A 17908-nucleotide genomic window follows, 5' to 3' on the forward strand; every position below is an offset into this window, starting at 1 on the left:
TCAGATGTTTTCAGGATTGTATGGTAAATTAATAGTTATATGTGCAAGTGATTAGAAGTAAAATAGCCTGTCATACCTGCAGCTGATTTGTAGTACTAGTGGCTTGTAAGTCAGCTTGATAATGGCTTATGTAATTGGAGTCCCATATTTACTATTTAGACTTGCTTACTTACAAGGACTTTCTTACTTGTTATTCATTCTGTATAAATTCTCTGTTTTCTTATAACAGCACAGTATGTTTCTTTCTAACAATTAAGCTCATCTGGCATTTCATTTCTTTAATTCAATTTTTTTTGTTCTGCTTCAGATGCTGAATGGAGAACTCAAGCAATTGTATACTGCAATTACAAGAGCCAGAGTCAATCTTTGGATCTTTGATGAAGACCGTGATAAACGGGCTCCAGCTTTTAAGTATTTTATCAAAAGGAAATTTGTTAAGGTGGTGAAAACAGATGAAAAGAAAGGTAAAATTGTCCTAAAACTTTCTTAAAAGACTGTTGAACAATCAAAACTTGTGTTTTCTTGCTTTTAGGCTGTGTAATAAAGAAGGTTAAATGCCTTGGTCCTTCTAACAGTATGCATTGATAACTGCCCTTGCAAATTTCCACTTACTTCAGTGGGTCTTAATTCTTTTGTCTCTAAAGATCAGTTTAATATGCTAAAGTATAACTTTATTACTAATTTACTAGTTTAAGTTTTCTTGCTGTCACAGGAGGAGAGTCAGTGATCTGTTAGACATATCTGATCTTGTACTTAGTTTATTGAGTTCTAACCAGTATATTCAGATATGTAAAATATTCAGTAAGGATGGATGGATTGGTGGTCAATACTCTGCTTTTTACATAAGCTATATATAAGCTATACCTATCTTAAATATTACACACATGCAAAAATGTCATTTACCAGCCCATTGATGTCTGGTGTTGAGTAAGGGATCCCTCAGCCACGAGGGTGACTGTAAGAGGTCTCCCTACATAAAGGCAGATCAGGTCACTGCGGCTCAGCGAGTCACAGTGGAGAGAGCTCAATGGACCCTGATGGCTGCAGATATTTATAGCTTAAAGTGGTCAATTTGTAGTCAGATTTTCTGCTGTGTTAATGCCGTTTCAGCCATTTACCAGCCCAGTCTCCAGCCAAGCTCTGGGGGTTTTTGTATTCTCACTGGTAGCTTCATACAACAGTATTACCACACTTGACTCATAGTTACCATTACTGGTGTAAGCACAAAGATAGAGCTTGGAATATTGTGAGATAATGCTTAGTTTTGGTACATAAGTGGTTTCTGTGGTTTATCCATTCTAACATAAAATGGTCACCCCTGCCCTTGTAGACTTAGATGACAGCATGTTTGCTAAAACTTCAACTCCGGAAGAGTGGATTGCACAGGGAGACTACTATGCCAAACACCAGTTCTGGGAGGTAGGAACATATGTTTGTCTGAAATAAGGATTCTTGCTTTTTCTGAAACCTTTTCTTTTCTCTGTATCTATAAAACCATCTGTAAACCTTCAGTTGCTCTGTAGCAGTCTGTCTTAGTTTGTAGTTTGTAGCTGTGTGTCTACTTGTAAATGACTTACAAGAAGTGAGCAGGGAGAGCAAGCCTTTTTTTGTAATCTTAAATTCACTGCCCAGAAATTTGCAGTCTTAAATTCACTGTCCAGAAATTTGCAGAGGGAAATACATTTTAATGCAGACAAATGAAAGACAGTTGGAAAAACAATTATTAGCATCCATCAGAATCGACTGATATGCGTGAATCTAAACCATGTTCTTGACAGTATCATTGCACATACTGTAGAAAAATGAAAGCATTTCTTGGAAGTGTATTAATTTGGGTAGGAAAACAATGGTTTAATTCCCTTTGTGTTTAAAAAACATAGAGATTTTACAGTCTTTTTTTTCCCCTAGCTTCCTAGTTAATACAGTCCAGATACTGGATGACAGTTAATGGCATCGAAGCAAAACTCAGCCAGGATGACAACATCAACGAAATATTCTCCAGGGTGATAAGGGATGTATCTGGAACAAATGCTTTTGTCCTTATGGGTGATTTTAACTTCCCAGACATTAACTGAGAAAATCATACAGTGGACATAAACAGGTCCAGGAAATTTCTGGAGCATGTTGAAGATAACTTCTGGGTGCAGGTACCAGGGGAGCTGACTAGAGAAAGGTGACCTCCTAATAAACAGAGAGGCATTTGTGGTTGAAGTGAGGATTCGTGTCTTGGTCACAGTGACCACAAAGTAACGGAGTTTCAAGTTATTGACTGTAGAAGAAAAAGTCCTGCATACCTTTGACCTTGGATATGGGGAGAGCAGACTTGGGCTGCGGAAGAAGCTAATTAGTAAGGTCCCTTGGGAATTCATGAATGACAGGCACTTTTTAAGGGCTATCTCTGAAGCATGCAGAAGCAGGAAATCCCAAAGGATCAGAGGTCAAGCAAGTGGGGCAGAGTCTGGCTTGGCTGAACAGGCATCTTCTTCTTGAACTTAGGGGAAAAGGGATAGTGTGTGGACATTGGAACAAGGGGAGGTGACACAGGAGGACAGCGGAGATGCTGTTTGTCACCGAGAGAGAAAATTCACATGGCCAAAGCTTGAGTAGAGTTCAAGCTATCCAGCACTGTGAAGGACAACAAAAAAGTCATTTTAAAACACATTAACAGCAAAAGAAGGATTGGACATAGCGTTAGTCCATTACTTGATAGGGTCATTTACCGCACAAATAGGCACATAGGCAAAGCAGCGACATTTAATGCCTTCTTCTCCTCTGTCTTTAACACTGATGATGTGCTAGTCTGTAACTTGGGGGATGATAAACCCCCAGCTGACTCTGCACTAGTTTGAGACTTGGCTGCTGCAGCTGGATGCACATAAATCTATTTGGCTTGATAGCATTCATTTCAGATACTGAATGAGCTGGCCCATTTTATTGTGGGGTCCCTTTCCATTATTTTTCAAAGGTCTTGGGAGTCTGGAGAGGTCCCAGTCAACTGGAAGCTGGCAAATGTCCCAGTTTTCACAAAGGGTAAAAAGGAAGACCCTGGTAATTACAGACCTTTCAGTCTCTCTCTTTGCCTGGTAAAATTATAGAGAAGGTTATTCTGGGAGTTACTGAAAATAACACTTGAGTGACAATGCAGTCATTAGTCATAGGCAGCATGGGTTCACTATGGGAAAGTCCTACTTAACCAACTTAATTTCCTTTTATGACAAGGTCAGTCATCGAGTTGACCAAGAGAAGCCAGTAGATGTGGTATATTTTGGTTTTAGCAAAGATTTTAATAGTTTCTCTCACAGTCTCTTTATTCTGGATGGAATTTCAGCACACAGCTAGACAAGTCCATAATAAATTAGGTGAGAAACTGGTTGTCAAGTCAGACTTCAAAGAGTTATAGTAAATGGGGTTATATCAGGCTGGTGGCCCATCACTGGTTGGATTCCCCAGTACTCAATTTACAGGCAAGTGCTCTTTAATGTTTTTATAAATAATTTGGACACCAGACTGGAGCATACATTAAATATGTTTACCAACAATACTAAACTAGGAGGACATTAAATTGGGATTACTAATTGGCTGTTTCTTCCCTCAAGGGTAGAGAGGTCCTGCAGAGAGACCTTGATTACCTAGTGGGCTATCACCAAGCATATGAGATTTAACAAGGGTAATTGCCAGATTCTGCACCTAGGATGGAGTACTCCTGGTTATACATTCAAAAATAGGGAATGAGAGACTGGAGAGCAGCCCTATGAAAAGAGATGTGGGAGTTTGGGTTGGTGGCAAGTTGAAGATGAGCCAGCAGTGTGCCTTGACAACCAAAAAGGCAGATGGTGTCCTGGGTGAATAAATTACAGCATTGTGAGCCAGTCAAAGGAGGTGATTGTCATGTGCTCTGTGCTGGTACAGACTCACCTGGAGTAGTTTTGGACCACTCACCTCTGCACAGTTTTGGGCACCACAGTATAAGGACAATAGAGTTAGTTATTAGAGTGTGTCCAGAGGAAGGTGACCAAGATGATGAAAAGTCATAGTCATAGAATGGTCTCTTCAAAAGAGTTTTGAGGAAACCTCCAGACTCATCCAGTCCCAGCTCCCCTGCCATTGCCATGGGCAGCTCTAGAAGAGCAGCTGAAGTCATTTGTCTTGTTCAGCTTGGAGAAAAGGTGGCTGAGGGCTAACCTCATCACAGTCTACAACTTCCTCAACAGGATGTTCTGATCTCCTCCCTTTGCTTACCAGTGATAGGACATGGGGAAATAGAATGAAGTTGGATCAGAAGAAGATCAGATTGGACATAGAAAAGGCTCTTCACTGAGAAAGCAGTCTGCCACAGGCACCCCAGGAAAGTAGTCATGGCATTAAGCCATGAGTTGTGTGGGTTTGTTTTTAGGTAGTCCTGCAGGGAGCAGTAAGTTTGCCTCTGTTATTCTTATAAGTTCCTTTCAATTTGAGATGTTCTGTGATTCTATGAAATAAAACTTCAGGTGCTTTTTTGATCATGGCAGAGGGAAAGCTTCTGTGTTTTACAAGTAACAACATAAAATTCTTTGAAGGGAAAATTAGTACTTATAACAAGGCAAAAAACCAAAGTAATCAAAGACCACTATACAGATAGTCTTTATCTCCCCTTGAAAATAAAAGGCAGTTTTCTAAATGGACAGAAAAGAGTTGAGATAAAAACCCCACATAGCTAAAAAAAAATCATCTTGAAATCTGAAATGTATTAGCTATATTATCGGCAAATCTGTTTTCTTTATAATGCTGATCTTTGCTAATCAATGCTTCCTTAAGATGACATTATCTGGTGACTTTGGCAGTTCCAAGAGTGGCTTGCAGTGTGCAATTTCCAGACAGAAGCAACACTAAACTAGTGGCTAGAATAAAGAAATAATGGTGTTGCAGAATAAGCAGGGTGATAATGGAGTAAACCTTGCTAGGAGCATGGTAGCTCCCTGTGTTTCTGTTTAGTTTTCACAGAAAGATCCTGGTATGATAAAAGCATTGAGTAAAATGTTCCTTGCTTTTCAATTTCACTTTGCACACATTGGTCTTCCTCACTTTTAGTAATATGTTGTAGATGCCTGGTGACTTACCAGTTAATGGTCTAGGCTGTCATTCAGATTGCATATGCTGTTTGTTCTATCAGCTTACCAGGAGTTCTGTTTTCACTACTTCCACGTAATATTGTAATTAATATTCTAACTTTGGTAGTTGCATGTGGACTGATTTTAAAGCTTTTCTTTTTGTCCTAAAAATATACCCCAGTGTTTTACCTTTTCCTTTTTCCAGGCACCCTGCCAATCTTTCTGCTTTCCATTCCAGTGACTGTAAAATTAAGTATTGCTTTTATGTGATAAGCCATGGGCTGGATGCACATCTGTGAATGCTGTGTGTGATTTCACCCCAGGTGGCTGCCAAATGTTACCAAAAGGGAGGAGCAGCTGAGAAGTCAAAACTGGCCCTGACACATGACGCTGTTCTCAAAGTGTGTGCAAAGAAAAGCAGCCCAAGGTAGGGTATCAGTGCAGCTGAGTGAGTGTCACTTTGTGTTGCAGAGGGTGAGATTCACACCACAGCTGTGGGACCGGACCAGAGACACTGGAGAACAGTGCAGGGGGGTTTCTTTATATGTTTGTGGTTGGCAAAAGAGATTTAAGAAATTGGAAGGTCTAGCACTATAGGATCCGGGGCACTGCTCCCTCTAGGGAGTAGTGGAAGTGCTGTCCAAATGAAATTGGCCCTTGCAAGGGCTTGCTGGTTCTGTGAGAGAAAAGCAACAGGATTTGCATTACGTCAAGAGGCTTTACATCCACAGATATAGATAGGAGAACATATGCTATCAGCAGTGCTGATGGCAACTCACTTTGTTGAGTGAATATGCTAATCCCCGCTGCATATTCACTCAACAAAGGAGAGGGAATGGTGGTGTGCATTGGGGAAGAAAAGCTGCTAGGAAGACGTGAGTTTTTGAGTAAAATTAATGTTACAGTCATTTTAAAATAAACAAGCAGGACCAGATCTGAACCAAAGGACAGTTTTAAAGGAACAGATTTTGAGATGAATCATATAGTTCATGATTTCAGCTGAGTAAAATAGCTCAGGAGTTTGACAGGGGAGAGAGTTTGGAGTTTCCTAAAGAGGCTTGGAAATTCTTTGGGACTCATCTCAAATAAGACCGAAAAAAACTTAATGTAGAGAGATCTAAACCTAAGTGAATCAGTTCCTGTTCATGCTGGGAAGACCAGAAACTAGCAATGATAGCAGAATGGGAAAGGAATGACTAGATCAGAGGAAGCTGGCACACAAGGGAGAAGAGGGAAGATCTAAGAAATGCTTTTAGTGGAGTTAGTTGAGATTTTATCATTTTAATTACCTGCTTTATATTAGTGGCACTGGTTAGAAGTATAAGGGTGCTCACAAAATTTCATGATTATAAAGAAATTGTTGATGGGACTGATAAAACTTTTTCTCAGTTCACTGTGCTTGTCAGAAGCTTGCATAAAATCTGAGGAGAAGGAATTTGTTGTATTAGGATATGTTGACAGAACATAAGTAACAATGAAGCTGCCAAAGTTGAATTATTTTTTAATAGAGGTATTAATGTTGGTGTAAAAAGCTTAAGTAGGATTTTCATGTGTTCTATGTGAAATGCTCTGTACAGTTCTGATTCTCCAGGCTTGAGAATTGTGAATTCAATCTAGATCATGCTGCAGTGATACCTGGAAGGCTGGGATTGTTTGGTCAGACAAAACAAAGGCTGAGAACACATTTGCTTGTGTCTCAGTGTCTCACATTGGTGCTAAACAGCAGAAAGGAGAGAACAAGCTAAGGAAAGAGAAGCAGTACAGAATCACAGTCAGTATATTACAGTATAGTAATATATTAGTTAAAAAAACCCTCAAAAGAACCTTTGACTGTCAGAGCTATCATATTTTGGAACAGACTTCTGGACATAGCAGTGTCAGCACAAAATGTAATTAATTGTAAGATCATAACTTATTGGGTAATGTATTAAGAATAATGTGTCATGTCAGTGTTGGTTGGATTCAGATACAGCTCACGTGATCCTAGACTTAATTTGGATGTTAGTGGTAATTTTCTCTTACTTTCTACAGGGAAAAACAGATGGAATATATGACATTGGCTAAAACTTACTTGGAATGTGGAGAACCAAAGCTGTCACTAAAATGTCTGATTCAATCAAAGGAGTTCCGTCTTTGTGCAGAGTTGTGTAAGAAATTAGGAAAGGTATTAAATTCTCACCATATCACTTTCCTTTTCCTACAGATTTTTTTCCTCTCATATTACTCAGAAAGTAATAGTATCTTTTTGTGTCGTGGTAATAGCAAAACTAAACAAGGTCTTTGAACAGCTGGGCTGTTCAAAAGGGGTAATTTGTCAGAGAACAGGCAGAAGAGAAATGAAGTGGAGCATGATACAATTATGCAGGCTGGCTTTATTTCTTTGGCTTTCCTCAAATGTCATTATCAGTCATTTGCAGTCAAAAATTAGTGAATGACTGATGTAATGAAACTTAAGCTGTTGCTTCATTCAGTACTCTGATGATACTGAAACTTCATTGATAACAGCCATTTAAATGGAACTTCAGAACTTGGAAGGGTTAAAGTATGTGCTAACAATATGCAATATTTTTATTTTCAGTGTATTTCCACTAAAAGAATATAGAGTGGTTGTTCCCAAATATTTGAAATTCGAGATATAATGTTAGTGTTCTCTTTCTGCATCCATGACTGTTTTAATTTATTACTATTTATTCTGAGGAATCTGTAAATCAACAGAAGCATGTGTAGTGTTTTCTAACAACAGGCAGAGCTGGGTGGATAAAATTATTATGAAAGCCTTATATAATACCTTTCATTTTATAGTCTAGTTTTTCAGACACAAATATTTTGAAGTTTTTTAAACAATCTCTTAAGTTTTAGTGATGGTTACTTTAATATGTATTTGATTTTATTCAGATACTTTAATTGCATTTTATTAAAGTGTACTTCTTTATGAGACACATGATGGAATTACAAGATTTATTCCATGCATGTAGTTTTAACTGTTTACAGTGCTTCAGTTTCATTATTGACTTCTGCATTGCAGATTAAAGATGCTGCAGTTTACTATCAGAAAAGCCAGTGCTACAGAGAAGCATCTGAGTGTTATGAACTAATTGAGGAGTTTGATCTGGCCATTAAAATGTATTGTCAGGAAGAACTCTATGAAGAAGCAGCAAAGGCAGTTGAAAGGTATGTCTTGCAAGATGGTATTGGAATATAACTATCTTTTGCATTTCCAAATTCCATATAGTGCAGATGGTTCACTGAAAAATTTTCAGAAGGGTTTTGTCTACTGACTTTGTTTATGTTACCTTTAGTAATGGTAACTGCTTTATTGAATGATTAAAGCTTCTTTAATATGTAGAGATTGTTAGATCAAAACATTCAAGAATTAAAGTCACTTTACCAACAAACAAGTTTTTAAATCATCCCCCCAAAACATTAATGGAAATTTATCAGCATAGACACAAAAAATCTGCACTACCACATTTACCATGAGAAAGATGGTAATGAAAAACTGATGATAATTTACTCATCCAACAGGAAAAAGTTATCATTCTCAGCATGCAGGAGAGAATATTTCACAAAACTGGCTTAGGGGATACCTAAATAATTTTACATCAGCCATTAATAATTAATTATTGAATATTTTAAAGTGCATGTTACGAAAGATGCAACCAGCTGTTTTGCTCAGACACTCAATAAGCTACAAAGTATATGGGGATACATACACCAGGCTTGAAAGAGTTCTCTCTAAACTGACAAGTTTATCTAAATTTTACAGAATGTTGTATATATTGACCCTTGGAGGATTCACTGAAATTCATATTTTTTTTAATAAATAGAAGATTAACACTGATAAAATGTGTTAAAATTATTTGTACGTTGATTTGACAGTGTGGAGAATGCTTCACTAATGCTCTTGTTTGTGTTTTAATACTCTTGATTCTGACAGCCTCATGTTGTAATTAATTTCTTTCTGTAGATCTTTTAAGATTATGTGATCCTCTTTCACCTGACAGGCATATCACATGAAACAGGTGACCTTTTTGTAGGAAGGGTTTCTAGGGGAAGCTATTTCTTTAATGGTTTTGTTGGGGTTTTTTGTCTAGATTTGTAATCTGTGGCAGTAAATTGATGTATCTGTTATTTCAGATATGAAGATATGTTGAATGCAAAAGGACAAATGTCTTCCAAACTCTCCTGTACAGCAAATCAGCTGTATTTGGAAGCAGCTGCAAAATACCTGAATATGAACAGGACTGAGGAAATGATGCAAGTCCTCTCAAAACTTGATATAGAGGATCAGCTTGAGTTTCTGAAGTCTCGTGGATGTTTGCACCAAACAGCAGACTTACTGAAAAGGAAGGATCGCCAGGAGGAGGCTGCGAGGTTAATGAAACAGCACGGGTTTGCTCTGGAAGCAGCCAACCTCACAGCTGTAAAAGAGTTTCGCGCATCGTGTTTGCTTGCTGAAGCACGTGCCAGGCTGAGTCGTGGTTCAGAATCACACCTGGGGAACATGGAGAGCATTCTAAGAGAAGCCCTTGAACTTTGTGAACAAACTGGGCAGAAGTCTGGCATTGCTGAGGCTGTGTTTTTGCAGGGAGCTCTGAAAGGAGACTTTGTGAAGCTGAGAAACGCGTACTGTCAGTTCCTATCTCTGAATCATTCTGCTGGTGCAGTTGAAGTTCTGTTTGCGTTATGTCGCTGCAGCACTCCTAGCCAGAACATCCTCTTCATGGCAACACGTGGCTTAATGGCTCTTCTGAGTCTTGTCAGTGGTCTAAAGAAAGCAGCCACCAATGCAGAGAAAGATATGGTGAAATTATGCTTTGCCTATTTTGGGATTGTCCCAACAGGTGACAGTTGCCAGGTGTCTCAAAATGAAGCTGAACCCATTATCAAGTTTTTGTTAGACAAGCAAAGTCTAAAAGAGAGGAAGGCAAAAGGTGATTTCTCAGTAAGCACAGAGAAAGTAAAATCAGCTTTGAAGCAGCACTTGTTAAGCAGGTTGTGCTTTATCACCCATGAGTTACTGAGCAAGAAGTACCCTGATATTTGTATGAAGTTCATTGCTGGATTGAACTGTGAAGATAAAACCTGTGAGGGTTACCACAGACCCTTGTTGCGTCATGAAGCGAGGACAATATTTCAGTGTAAAATGCATCTGGTGGCAATAAATGGACTGCTGTTGGAAGCCACAGGCACTTTCCCTAAGGAGCTACTGAATCAGTGCAGAACCTTTGAGGACATTTTGACTTCTGACAAATATGCATCATGTAAAGCCCTCCTAGGAATGTTTTTTCCTAATCATTTTCATTTGAGAATACTGTCTGAGAACCCAAAGGCATGCAAAGAAATACTGCAATTCAGTGGTGTTATTTCCAAACCTTGTAGAGAGATGTTGAGGAAGTACATTGCATTTAAGTTTAATAATGAAGACATTGCAGCCAGAAGAGAATCAACTGACTTGTGGCTAAGTGCCATGAAGGTCCTTATCTTATCTTCAGGATATCCTGAAGAATTTGAGAAACTTCTTTTTAAAGAAGAGGATAATTATAACAAAGAGCTAATGTTTGCTTTGGCAAAGGCAAAAAGTTCCAAAGAAAAGACCAAAGGAATAGAGGGCAGACATGGTATGTTGCTACCTGACAAGAATGCTGAAAATGCAGGAAAAACGCACTTGTGCTTCATTCGGCTTCTTGAAAATTCACTTGAGCAATTCTATGTTCACAAGAACCCGGAAAACTGTAGAAGATTTTTTTTCCGTTTCATGAATGTCCTAATCAAGAAATGCACAAGATACCTGATTCCAAGCATAGGAAATACAGTGATGTTGCTGGAATTCCAGTATATTCTGTGTTGTGCTGTCCTGATGCGTCTTGCCAAGAACATTACTCTCTGCCTTCCAAAGAGTTACATTGCTCTCCTTCATTACTGGGAGTTTTTGTTCAGACACCAGGACCATTACAAAGAACTTAAAGACACATTCTCTATTATACAGGAGTACAGACCGCAGGACACAAATTCAGCTGTATACTATTTCAGATCTCATCTCTGTTATCTAGCAGAAGTCTTGTGTGGTGTTCATGGGAGGTTCAATGTCCTCCTGGATGCATTCGGGGATCTTGACTGCATAACTTCAGGGGAGGCTGAGCGGACAGTAGTGCTGTGCTTGGTGATGTTACTGAATGCTGACCAGGTGCAGAGTTCTAAAGATAGATCCCTCTTACGCCACCTCTTTCCTGAAATTAAGGCCTTGCTGAAATCAATGAGAAAAGACACCCCCTCTAAAGTACCCGAAAGATTGCTGAGGGTCGTGGAACAAGTGGGTGATGCTACACATGTAAGAGAAGTTGCTGCAAGCCTGCAAGAGCTGCTGACAGAGCGAGATGAAGAGCACTTGGTTGACTGCCGCTGGAAGTGGGACACTGCCTACACTCAGGGCCATCCACCCATACGGGGCATCCAGTATGAACGCGTAAACTTTCACAGATTTGTAAGCTCTTTGGATGAAACAGAATATGCTGATGAGCTGGAAGAGGAATTTGAAGAGGTTCACTGCTTAGAGGACCAAAAGGATCCCCTGGAAGTCATTGCACTCAGCAAGCAACAGAAGCAAGAGCAGAAAGCATCTGCTCAACGCCAGCTGTATCGTGTGTTCCGTTTAATTTCCCTATATGTGAAGTGGAAAAGGAAGGCCCGCTCCAGAGTTCATCCTGTTGCAATGAAAGAAGAGGAATTTTTATCAGAGATATTCAAAAGAGCTGATATTGACCAAACCCAGTGTGACCTCTGTGGAGTCAGATTCATCCAAAGCTCTGAGAACTATTTCAGCCGGTCAGAAAGCATGGAGGCAGACACTTCTGAACCTCTGACACCAACTGAGAGCAGCGGGGAAGAAAAGTTGCACGCAGAAGGAAATGCAATTGCTGTGGCCAGTGAGGCCTATATGGAGCACAGAAACACAGAAGAACACACAAATAACCATGCTGCCTACAGACACTATGCTGAGTTTTTCAGAAGAGACATAGATCCAATAATACATGATGGACTGGAAGTAGTGGAGGCCATTACAGGAAGGGAGTACACCCGAGACCATTTAGCATATAAAGAAGGTTCCAACTTACGCCAGAGGAAAATCAAAGAGAATATTAAAAAAATTTCAGATGCAGTAGAGGAAATCTATGAGAAAAAAGCCTGGGCCAGAGGTAGGACCTTTCCAGTTTTCTTTAAACAATTTGTCAGTTTTTTGGCCAAACTGCTTGACCTGGCAAAGCTCCATTTGAAAATCTTAATGTGGTCAAGAGAAAAATATTTCCAGGTATTTCAGGTAGCTGATGAAAAGAAGAACTGAGAGAGCTGGAAATACTCAAAATACATTCTAAACTCTTCCAACTTAATGAGTAACATAGTAGAGGAAAAGTGAACAGTAGTGAATTTTTATAGATAGTAAAGTGAGTTTTACATGGTCATGATGTACTATGTTCTCTGAACCTACATAGTTCTACACAGTTTTACAGCAACTTTGCAGCTTTACTGACAGGTCATGTTTACTATTTTTTTATTGTTTCTACTGTTTCCTATTTACTTCTGCTAGCCAGAGGGGTAGCCTGGTAGGAGTACTCGGAGTTTTTGACTAAGGATATCTCTGCTAAGGAGTTTTTAACTAAGGATATCCTTTGACTAAGGATTATTCTGCCCTTGAACTGGTAATTTTGCTAGGGCTGAGCAAAAGTGGATACTTAACCTCAAATCTGTGGTGTGTCAGGTACTCAAAGGCAACATTGGTATTAAAAAGTTTAGTAAATTATGGTGCTTGAGATACATATTTTGATATTAGATTCCCCCCTGCCGCCCTTTATATGCTTAAAGCATTATTCTATGCTGATTTTTGCAAGCAAAATTGAATTAGTGAATGAGTGGCCTAGAAGCAAAACTGTTTAGTATACTTGCTTTGGGAAAGTGACAGCTTAAGTCTTAACATTGTTACTGGCTTCACTGGTAGAAATCCACCAATCCTGTCAAGCTGTCATTTTGCCTTTGATGTCTGACAGTAGTGAAAAACTGTAGTACTTGATATGTTCATCAGCTCTGATCAGTGAAATATGTTAAATTTGTAACTAAATGTTAGATTGTGCTCTTCACGTGTAAGCTTTATCTTTACTTCTAGTGGAAAATTTGACATATGGATGAAGTCCATGAAATTTAGCTTATTGTTTACTTGACTTCCTGCTAAGTGAACCATGATAGTGATGAATAAGATGGATATGGTAGGCTTAATTAGGTAATAGTGGATTTTGTTATGACAATTGCTTGATGAATGTTACCTTGTTATTCTACTCAGTGAAAAATATATAGAGAGAAATTATTTTTTTCTGAGACTAATTTTCCCTCTCTTTATAACAGGCATTTTTGAGGTTCTTAATGGCGCAGTTCAGCAAAGACTGTACCATTTTAGGTCCATGTTTGACTTTGATTTGTATAATTTCAGAGAAATAATGAGTGTCAGGAACTTTATAACCCAAAAAATGAAGTAGAATGTTTTCAGGATTCAGACGTAACTCAAAAGGGGCAGCATAAGGATGTAGAAATTCTGTTCTGATAGTGCTAGTAATGTTGATTAGAATGGGGAGTAATACATACATCATCTTCATCCACATTAGTGAATTATCCCCCACATGAGATCACTGGTGACCATGACTTCTGGGTTTGCGGCATTGTCATCCCACATGGCTCTGTGTAACTTCATTTTGTGCTTGACTTTTAGCTGCTGTCCATTTCTCAGCTAAGCGTTCTCACAGAATGTTAACTGTGCTCCATTTCAGCTGAAGAAGTAATAACCAGACATGCCAGCAAATTGGTTGACACCATTGATGATGCTCGTAAGTGGCTGAAGCAAATGGACTCTCACAGGAGAACAGAAGAAGGTATGTTTTAAAATTGCACAGCTTTCTGTGCCCACTACTGTTCAGTAGTGGTCTCTAAGCATCACTTCAGTCTCCCACTCAGCAGCATTGTGCATATTCACTGACCTTTGAGAGGCACTCCCACAGGGGCACTCTGGAAAACATGAGGTAGCCAGGCTTTCCCTCAGTGGCTCTTCAAAGCAGAGCAGCTGCATACAGGGTGGCCAGAGTGGAGCAAGACTTCTCTCTGGCCTTCAGTGGATCCCAGCCTGATAAAGGATGCTTGTATTTGTTTCTTTTATTTTCACTTCCATTTCTGTTGGTTTCATACAAAAAGTAGCATACATTGGTGCAGTCTATTGCATCACAGATCTCTGAGGGCAAGTTTAAGACATCATTGTGCCTCCCTGAATTTTCATATATTTATGAAAATTCCCTCCACCTAAATATATGTTTAAACATATATTTAGGTGGTGGGATTGCAACAGTTAGCAGCAATGAAGACTTACAAAATGTACTGCATGTAAAGCATTAAAGTAGCTCAATTTTAGAAAAAATTGGTTGTGATAAAGCCTTGGGTTGCCTCTTCCTATTCCAGCAGATGCAGTTAATAGGAGAGGGTGTGCTCTTGTAGTCTATAAAGGAACCTTATAGTCTGTCTTGGAAGTCAGCAAAGAAATGTAGCGTGTGCTGAAACTGAATCTTGAGACAGACTTCTTAGAAAAGGTGAAGAAAATAACAATAGAAACAGATTTTCAGTGTGAAAATAGTTACTAGTGCAGCAAATGGCTTAGCAGTCGCTGCTTCGTTGCAGAGCTCTTAAGCACATTGTCATATTAAGCTAAATACTTTTTAAACATGATTATGCACATGTGAAGGTATATTGCTGACATTAAATAGCAGTGACACAGCTTGTCATGCTGTTAAGAGAAAAAGGTGTTGGGGTTTTCCATTCTGCATTAATTTATTGTTTTTAATGTAGGCTTGGTGCATGATAAACACTTGGACAATGAAGTGGAAGATGAAATTATGGCTTTTGAAGAACTTGTTCATAAAAAACGCTCAAGGAAAAAAGGAAGACATGGGAAACTATAATTTGAAAAATTATTCCAGATGACTGTTTTATCCTCTTAATAATCTATGTTTAGAATTAATTTTTTTTTTGAAAAATAGAGGGATGGGATCAGAAATCAGAAGAGTCTGAAGAAAAAGAGCAACTTATGCTGTGTTTAATTTGGGTTTTTTAATTGCTTGTATTGTGTCAGAATAATTACCGTTGTTATGATAATGTGATTGTTAAAACCTATGACTGGACCAATTTCCTTTCAAACCTATGTGATAGCTTAAAAGCAACAAAAGCCAAAGAAACAAGCAAGTAGAAAAAAAAATTAATGTTCTGATTTATCTCAGGGGTGTTTTTCCACTCTTTTTTTTTTTTCTTTTTCCTTGCATCATCATTCTTCTGAGCTGGACTCCTCAGAAAAATATATTGATAATTTCTCTGATTTTAAGAGTCTTGGTATGTTTAGAATTTTTTGAGTCTTCAGGTGAGATATTCACAGTATCCCTCTTTTCTATTTTTATAGACAAGAAATCTCTAAACACATTCATATTTCTGACAGTGTATTTTCTTCTGATTAGATAGGTATGAAAGCTTCTTCTATTTGATAAAGCTTTGATATAAACTTCTATCTGTACCTATTGAAAAAAATGGATAATCCTAATTTTAAAGAGTGTTACACATTTTAAGAGCTTTGTAAGGTTTAATTATAAGGGTTTTTTTTGATAAATTTTTGTAATGTATAATGTTTTTATAAAACCTGTAAAATTTTTAAAATCACTTGATCTTGTCTTATTTTTTGAGTGCTTTCTGAAAGCCATATGTGCCTGCATGAGTAAGATTTGTAAGTTGGGTCCAGAGCGTCACTTTATTCTGATGGAATCTCGGTGTGTCCAGGATACTGTAGTGTCCTGGTTTTGGCTGGGATAGAGTTAATTTTATTCTTAATAGGTGTACAGTGCTGTGTACTTGAATTTAGGATGAGAATAAGGTTGACAGCACACTGATGTTTTGGTTGTTGCTGAGCAGTGCTTGACGTCGGTCAAGGACTTTTCAGTTCCCCAGGTTCTGCTAGAGAGCAGGGCATGCACAAGAAGCTGAGAGGGAGCATGGCCAGGACAGCTGACCCCAGCTGGCCAAAGGGACATTCCATAGCCTAAAACATCTTCTCCATATAAACTGGGAGGAGGTGGACAGGAGGGGCTGATCACTATGGGGTAGGGGCTGAGCGTCGGTCGGGGGAGTGAGCAGTTGTGTTGGGCATCGCTGTTTTTCTTGGGTTTTATTCCGCCCTCTCTTTTTTACCTCCTTTTTCATTGAAATTATTATTATTATTATTGTAATTATTACTGCATTTGACTTAATTTCAGTTATTAAACTGTTCTTATCTCAACCCACAGGTTTTACCTTTTCTTCTAATTCTCCTCCCCATCCCACAGAGAAGGTTGGAGGGTGAGTGAGCAGCTGTGTGGTAATTAGTTGCAGGCTGGGCTTAAACCACAACATGTAGTCTCCTTTAGTAACCTTTTTAATTAAAACACTTATGTGTTAAACATAATTAGAGTATTATTTAGTTGTTGAAATATTTTGCCTTTAAAAGGGTTTGTCTTTGTATACATAACAAATTGCTTCAATAATTACCTTTAAAAAAAATCACTTATTATTATGCTCAGTGTTGTGGAAATGGGACATTTTACATGGGTAAAAAAATGAAATGCTGCTGTAGAATGGAGCTATGTGGGCAGCAGTAATAATTTTCTATTGCATTGTAAAAGTCTCTTTCCAGATGTTTCTTCTTAAAGAAGTCTTATTCATTAAGCAAGGATTTAGAAGATAGTTTGGAAACATACACTGATGAAATGTAATGCTAGTCACTTGCACTGTATGGAAGTCAAGAATTAAGAAAGCTGGATCATTAATGTAAATTATTTGGCTTTGTTTTTTGTAATGATTGGTATTTTGCAGAAAATTTCCTGGTTAGTTTCCCAGCTTTACTGTTTACATTTGTGGCAGTAAACACTACCTAAACTTTTTAAGAACAGTTACAATTTCAAAATCCTTGCTGGCCACATTTTAAAGATTGAATTATGCTATACTTTTTCTTTCTCTTTATGAAAAAAAAAGAACCAAACAAGTTAAACATTATTGCAAAATACCAAGCAAAGGGGAAACAAAGAAAAAGAGATAACAACAGAAGTTACCAAGAGCTTAATCTCAAGGACCTGTGATTCTTGATGTGGTTCCATGCAACCCACTGGTTTTTCTCTGACTTTGAATCAGCACTCCCAGATGGAATTTATTTCAATAACATATGAAATAATGACTGCTAGACAAAAATAATGGCGATTCAAACTTCAAAGCTTCCAGTTTCAGGGATGGATTAGGTCAAGATTTCAGTAATGTTCAAGCAGAGATGGGAAATCTACTTGGATCTCCAGACCAATGTCACTGCTTTAAGGGCTTTTTCCCCTGTGCTGGTCTCCGTAAATAAACATGAATCTTCCTTTTCCATGGCAGTCTCTTCAGATAAGAGCAACCTCAGTGTATTAATCCTATTTACATATTACATTAGCAAAGTGAGTTTGTCCAGATATACCCTTGGGTTGTGGGATTTTTTTGTTCTGTTTTTTTCCTAATTTTTTAAAAAATCTTTCTCACCTCTGGTGGAAGCCCCAGTGTTCTGGCACCAGCTAACGCCTGTGACTCAAAGGGCTGAAGACCCACGACAGGTGCCTCAGTATGTGTGAGATGCATATTGCACTGAAACCTTGGAACTAAGCAGTGGATGCAGGCTGTTGAGCTAATCCACCCACTTCTGCCTGTCTAAGCCATGTTGAAAAGAATTTTGAAAAGGCTTCAAAAGCTCA

General features: G+C 38.5%; 1 protein-coding gene across 3 annotated transcripts in view; it reads left to right on the plus strand.

The window, feature by feature from the left end:
• The window catches only part of TRANK1 (tetratricopeptide repeat and ankyrin repeat containing 1), a 53996-nt gene extending 36366 nt beyond the window's left edge, over positions 1 to 17630 (plus strand). The window contains exons 17-24 of one of the 3 annotated variants that reach the window (XM_038128034.1): positions 308 to 464; positions 1331 to 1419; positions 5411 to 5514; positions 7119 to 7251; positions 8113 to 8258; positions 9225 to 12283; positions 13901 to 14002; positions 14964 to 17628. In XM_038128034.1, the coding sequence (XP_037983962.1) occupies positions 308 to 464; positions 1331 to 1419; positions 5411 to 5514; positions 7119 to 7251; positions 8113 to 8258; positions 9225 to 12283; positions 13901 to 14002; positions 14964 to 15076 (3903 nt within the window). In that variant the 3' untranslated portion in view covers positions 15077 to 17628. Of the gene's footprint in view, positions 1 to 307; positions 465 to 1330; positions 1420 to 5410; positions 5515 to 7118; positions 7252 to 8112; positions 8259 to 9224; positions 12284 to 13900; positions 14003 to 14963 lie in introns of all 3 variants that reach the window. The other 2 variants (XM_038128035.1, XM_038128036.1) reach the window with 2 other exon arrangements.
• The last annotated feature ends 278 nt before the right edge of the window (positions 17631 to 17908 follow it).

The sequence above is a fragment of the Motacilla alba genome, chromosome 2 (assembly GCF_015832195.1).
Source record: "Motacilla alba alba isolate MOTALB_02 chromosome 2, Motacilla_alba_V1.0_pri, whole genome shotgun sequence".
Lineage (NCBI taxonomy): Eukaryota > Metazoa > Chordata > Aves > Passeriformes > Motacillidae > Motacilla > Motacilla alba.